Source organism: Triticum aestivum, chromosome 7A, assembly GCF_018294505.1.
Source record: "Triticum aestivum cultivar Chinese Spring chromosome 7A, IWGSC CS RefSeq v2.1, whole genome shotgun sequence".
Classification (NCBI taxonomy): domain Eukaryota; kingdom Viridiplantae; phylum Streptophyta; class Magnoliopsida; order Poales; family Poaceae; genus Triticum; species Triticum aestivum.
This window is the reverse complement of record NC_057812.1, coordinates 582200478-582206543: the sequence shown is the minus strand read 5'-3', so window position 1 is coordinate 582206543 and position 6066 is coordinate 582200478. Positions and strand designations below refer to the sequence as shown.

The 6066-nt window shown below is 44.3% G+C and overlaps 1 protein-coding gene across 1 annotated transcript; it reads left to right on the top strand.

Moving 5' to 3' along the window:
• The first annotated feature begins 1723 nt into the window (after positions 1-1723).
• LOC123153519 (uncharacterized) lies at positions 1724-3387 on the top strand. Its single transcript, XM_044572615.1, has 3 exons — positions 1724-1855; positions 1999-2195; positions 2571-3387. The coding sequence occupies exon 3, from the start codon at positions 2575-2577 to the stop codon at positions 3385-3387; it is 813 nt and encodes a 270-aa protein (XP_044428550.1). The 5' UTR covers positions 1724-1855; positions 1999-2195; positions 2571-2574.
• Positions 3388-6066: the final 2679 nt, after the last annotated feature.

Below are 6066 nucleotides of genomic sequence, written 5' to 3'. Positions count from 1 at the left end.
GAAAATCAGTTTGTCTAATTCACATCTAGATGTTATTTAAGGATATCACATCTAAGCTCCCACAAGTATATAATGTAGCAACAAGAAACAAAAAAACTAGGAAAAGACCACAAACAGAGTGGACATCAACTTATATGTGACATAACTATGTCACATCTAGATGTGTCCTAGACAGACCCTTAAAAAATTGTCCGCCAGTTTTCGTTTCTTTTTTCCGGGAACGCGCGTATTCTATTTAAAACCACTGCTATGGAGAGATTTTTTTACTCCATTATAGCCTCTTGTTTGATAGAGTTTCTCGCGTCTCGCTCTCTCACCCTCTCCATATCAAAACAAGATGATAGTGTCCACTCTATCTCTCTCCTCACCGGTGGTCACAGATCCAGCCGAATCCCGTCCGCTGCGGGAGGTGAGGAGGTGCAGCGTTGACGTTGTCGCCGTCGGCAACGGAGGAAGCCGATGCGCACCGTCCTCTCGGAGCCGGCGCTGGCGCGGACGAAGATCCTCCGCGCCCTTGCTCGCTGCCGTCGTGTGGGCAGATCCCGCCCGCCCGCCTAAACGACATCTCGCCCACCTGAGGTATAACTTCTTGTACTGGTCCAGCTCCCCAGGTCGCTGCGTGCGGGTTTTCTTCTATGCGACTACTCCCCAGCTCCCCATGCATAGTAGCCAGGGTTCGTCGGCTGGTCCAACATCACCTACTAGTACTATTATAGAGGAAATGCCACTCAAAAAGTTGTCCTGATTTATGCCTCGGTGGAGGTATACATGTTGTTTCGAAAAAAAGTGCATGGTGGTTGTGCGGTCATTGTCCATATGGTCACTACAACAAAATTGACATACTGTGACGAAAATCCTCGTGACGATGGTGGACAATGTCACCGAAATGCCTAATGTGTGATGTTCTCGTAGGTGGCGTCACCAATTACCGCAGATCGGTGACGTTAGACGTCACTGGAGTGCCTCGGCCTTTCAGCACACATGGTTGCCAATTTCTATGACGGTTTGGTATTTTGCATGACGAACTAGCTAGAGTCACCGAATAATACAAATGTGTGATGATCATTTTTTGTCATGTAGCGTCTAGCAGTGGGACCCGTCATAGCTAGTTCACGGGTTATTGAGATGTAGGAGCCATGTGTCCATTTTGGTAGTGGGACCCGCCATTAATTTTTCAAAGCCTATTGAGCGCTGTAATTATTTTGAACACAATAAGAAATTTAATCAGGCACTAAAAATATAAATTTGAACACAATTGTTTTTGTTCGGCAGTGTGTCTATGTCGAAAACTTCAATTGGGCGCTCGTGAGCTAATTTTTTTCTGTTCTATATCAAAAGTTAAAATGGCAATAGGAGAGTCGACGACATGCTACTTTTTTCTTATTCTTATTATTATCTATAATAAACACACTAGGCAAAAGAAACTTAAATGGGGCACTCATGACGTCATGTTGTTTCGTTCTATCTATAAAAACTTAACATTAAAACAGGAGAGTCGATGCAAAAAGGATTGGTACAAGAGTTCGAACCGGCATTGAGAAAGAGTTCAGACGGGATGCTATACAAATCGTGCTATCATATTCTTGGACTATACGTTGCCATTAGGAAAGAGTTCGGACGCTATACAAACCTTGTTATCATATTCTTGGAGTATACGCCTGGGCGTGTTGACTATATCTGTAGTTTTTTTAGGGAGACTATATCTGTAGGTTAGTTATTTCTTCCCGGGGCATATGTGACTCGATCTGATCGTCTTCTCGGTTCTAGCTGGCGGCGCTTCGCGGCGGGGAGAAGCAGGGCGGTGATAGCTGAAGCACGACACATATCGGTTCCGGCTGGCTGTTGCCAATTGCAAGTAAGTGCATCCACTCCCCTGTACCACCTCACGCGGATCCATCCGGCCATCATATCATACGAGGCGTTACAGTGCCGCCGCATCGCACCGGCTACCACACCGCGCCTCCGCCTCCTCCTCTTACCTCCAGTCTTCTACCACAGGCATCACATTTGCTCGTCGACGACGGGGACAACGTCGCTCGTCCCCAACCTGTCCCCAACTGGCCACCGTCCCGTCACCAACTGTGCTCAGAGTTTGTAGTCTATCCATCACCTGACGAAGGTGCAGAGTTTAGACTTGCCAGTGCCCCCGGCTTGGCTCCAACTCCCAAAGCATCGATCCAGCCGACCCCTGCAAGGTAAATTGTGTGAACAACTGAACTGTTACTTCTGTTGTTGTATTGTGTGTACGAATGTTACTATGATGTAGCATAGATAGATGCATGGTTTTGCAATGATAGTGAGAATATATATGTTTTTGTATAAGACATGCACAAGTCAGTGGCCTTTGGAAACCAAGCATATATGTTGTACTTAGGAAAGACAATGTTTAGGAGGTTTTGTTTTGCTAAATTCATTGACTGAGTATATGTTCTCATCAATCTTGAAAGGGTTAATTTGTGCCCGTTTTCTTATTTCAGTTTAGTAGTTGGTTCACTAATTGTGTTAGTAGTAGATTTTGCTTCAATGCGGTGGAAGCATAACTTTGCTAACGGTAAACTATTTTGTTGTAGTGCAATGGATCGAAGCTGGATACAGGGAATGAGTTTCACACCACCATACATGAAAGGTGTTGAAGAGTTTATGGGTTTCGGTCACCAAAATTTCAGGGAAAACCAGGACATATTGTGCCCATGCAAGGACTGTCTGAATGTGGAACACCGTGGCCAGGCTGAAGTAGAGGAGCACTTACTATGCAATGGTATGTCTGTTACATATACAAGGTGGGTCTTTCATGGTGAAGCGGTGAGTGATGATGAAGGTGATAATACAGAGGGTGCTGCATATCAATCAGATGATGATGATGAGCGTGATGTAGCCAACGGAGGTGATGTTGCGTATATGGTAGATGATATGTTCATGTCTGGAAGGCAAGGCGAGGGTAAGCCTAAACTCTTTTCCAAGCTAATGGATGAAGCGAAGAAAGATCTCTATGAAGGATGTAGTGATTTCACACGGATGTCATTCATTATTAAGCTCCTCTATATCAAATCATACAACTGGATTACAAATAGAGCATTTAATCAGTTTGTTGAGCTGATTAGTGTGGCGTTTCCACATGCTGATATACCTAAATCATACACTGAAGCTAAGAATGTTCTTAGTGAAGTCGGGCTGGGTTACGAGACAATTCATGTTTGCAAGTTTGATTGTGCATTGTTTTGGGGCCAACATGCCAACAAGAGTCATTGTCCTGAATGCGGGACATCAAGATGGAAAGACGAGGTGGGGAGGAAAAAGATACCTCACAAGGTACTTAGGTACTTTCCTATCATCCCAAGGCTTCAAAGATTTTTTGTGTCAAAGGAACAATCAGCAGATGCAAGGTAGCATAAGGAGAAGAGGGTTGCTGAGGCAAATGTTATGAGACACCCTGCTGATGGTGAAGTATGGAAGCACTTTGATAGTGAGTTCAGTTGGTTTGCTAAGGATGCCCGTAATATGAAGCTTGGTATTGCCATGGATGGATTCAACCCCTTTGGAAACATGACGAGTTCATATAATATGTGGCCTGTTTTTATCATCCCCTACAACTTCCCACCCTGGATGTGCATGGACCAATCTAATTTCATGATGTCTTTGCTTATTCCTGGGAGAAAAGCACCTGGAAAGGAGTTCCATGTATTTATGCAACCGCTGATTGCAGATATGATGAAGCTTAGGGGAACTGGTGTGGAAACATATGATGCATTGACGGGGGAACCATTTAATTTGCATGCGGCATTCTTGTGGTCGATTCATGATTACCCTGGACTGGCCACTTTATCGGGCCGTAGCACAAGAGGTTATCATGCATGTGTGCACTGTGATGTGGACCCTTGCTCTGAGCCATTGAAAAATAAAATTGGGTTTATTGGGCACCGAAGATTTCTGCCTACTAATCATCCTTACAGAAGAAGCAAACTTTTCAATGGAAAGGCTGAGAGTAGAGGGAAACCCCGGAAGTTCACAAATAAAGAAGTGGTGGACAAGTTAGAAATTTTTTTTTCAAACCAGGCAAGTATCCAGGAAATAAGAGGAAGTGCCCTGAAAAAGGTGAACCAAACTGGAGTCAAAAGGTGAGTTTTTATGATCTGCCATATTGGTCGAAATTGAAATTAGCGTACAATCTTGATGTAATGCACATTGAGAAGAACATATGTGAGAATATACTTGGGGTTCTACTAGAGAGTGATGGAAAGAATAAGGATACAGTAAGTGCAAGAGTGGATCTACAAAAACTTGGAATAAGGACAGACCTGCATATCTAAGACAAGAATTTTGGGACGGAAGGAGTAGTAAAGTATGGCTCTTAGCAAAAATGAATTATAATGATATTTTTTTGCTTTATTATTGTAGGGTTTGTCGAGAAGAAATTCGAAGGAAAGGTTTCATTAACATTGAGCAGACAATTAAGAAAGAATTCCCTACATGGTTCGAAAAGCATGTAGGTTATCTGTTTATGTCTTTACTATGGCCATCTTGCAGTTTTTAATGTTAAATTGTTAATAGCCTGACCATGTAACTAATGTGTGCGCATCTTGTGACAGATATATACTTTAGGAGAACAACATGTTTCGGGGGATTTGTACTCACTAGCATGTGGGCCAAACAAGCGGTTAGTGGTATACTCTAGGTGCAATGTGAATGGTGTTCGGTATCACACATTTGATCGTGAAAAGAAGAGAAAAACTCAAAATTCAGGAATCATGGTGAAGGCAGTTGTCAATAATGTAGAGACTAACTACTATGGTGTTCTAAAAGAAGTTCTTGAGTTGCGGTACCCCAAAAACAAGCATGGAGAAAGATCGGTCTTTTTGTTTCGTGGTGATTGGTTTGATCTCCATGGCAAGGTGACCGGCATGAAAGATGATGGTTACTTCAAAAGTCTTAATGTTAAGGCGCTTCGATACAAGAAGGATCCTTTCATCTTGGCTTCTCAAGCAGAGCAAGTGTTTTACATGGAGGACACAAAATATGGAAAGGACTGGAATGTGGTGCAGACTTTCAGTCATAGACATTTGTACGATGTTCCTGAACTGGAGACGGGCGAGCTCAATGCTACAGATGCATACCATGAAGAAATGCCCTCGACAACTTCCACTGTGAAGGATATTGATCAATTGTTGGACACTTATAGCCGTGATGATGAAGAAGGCACGCCTGTTCATGCTAGTATTGTTTATGATCTTCTGAAAAATGACAACAACTATGATGAAGATAGTGGTACTGACGATGATGGACAGGAAGATGGTGCATTGAGTGAGAATGAGCATTCAAGTGATGATGAGTAGATTGTGTAATGCCTATTTGTATTTTACCAAAGTTCAACTTTTTTATGTTTTTTATATGTTCATGTTCACATAATACAGTAGAGACCATGGTTCAGATTTGACACATACATGGCTGATTTAGTCAGTACTTACAGGTAATTGGAGTCGTAGATAGTTTTACTTGACATCTAACTGCTAGGTGTGTGCAAAACTGCAGTAGTGAACATTACGATTGATCGAGCACTCACCCTGCAGTATTCTCGCGCGTTCCGCTTTGCACGCGCCTCCTGAAGAACCACCGAGACCCGATCCTTCTCCTCTCGCGCGACCCCTCTCGACTTGTCCCCTACGCCGCGTGCATCCTCCAGCACCGCCTGGGCCCCCGCCGAACGGCCGGAGGAAGAAGCCGCGCCGTGGGAGCAGCGGGGGAAGGGACCGCCGCTGTGCTTCGACAGCACGCTGTTGCGGAACCGCCACCGGGGAAGCAGGCGCCCGTGCAGCTCGAGCAGCAAGTAGAGGGGCGAGGGCGCTCCGCCGAAATGGCGCTCTTTGGGAGCCACCGGCGGCGAGGTGCGGCAGCGGGTCGTCTTGGTCTTCACGCGGGGTGGGGTGTGATTTGGGGAATTTTTGTGGATAACGACATGGAGGAGACGAGGACCTAGCTGAGTGTGAGCGTTTTTTTAAGCATACACCATAGTGGCAGACAAACATAATTTTTCTGAATGTTCATTGAAAATACAATAAATGTTCATTCAAT

Coding starts and splice junctions, on each gene's coding strand:
- LOC123153519 (XM_044572615.1), top strand. CDS start 2,575: ATGGATCGAAGCTGGATACAGGGAATGAGTTTCACACCACCATACATG.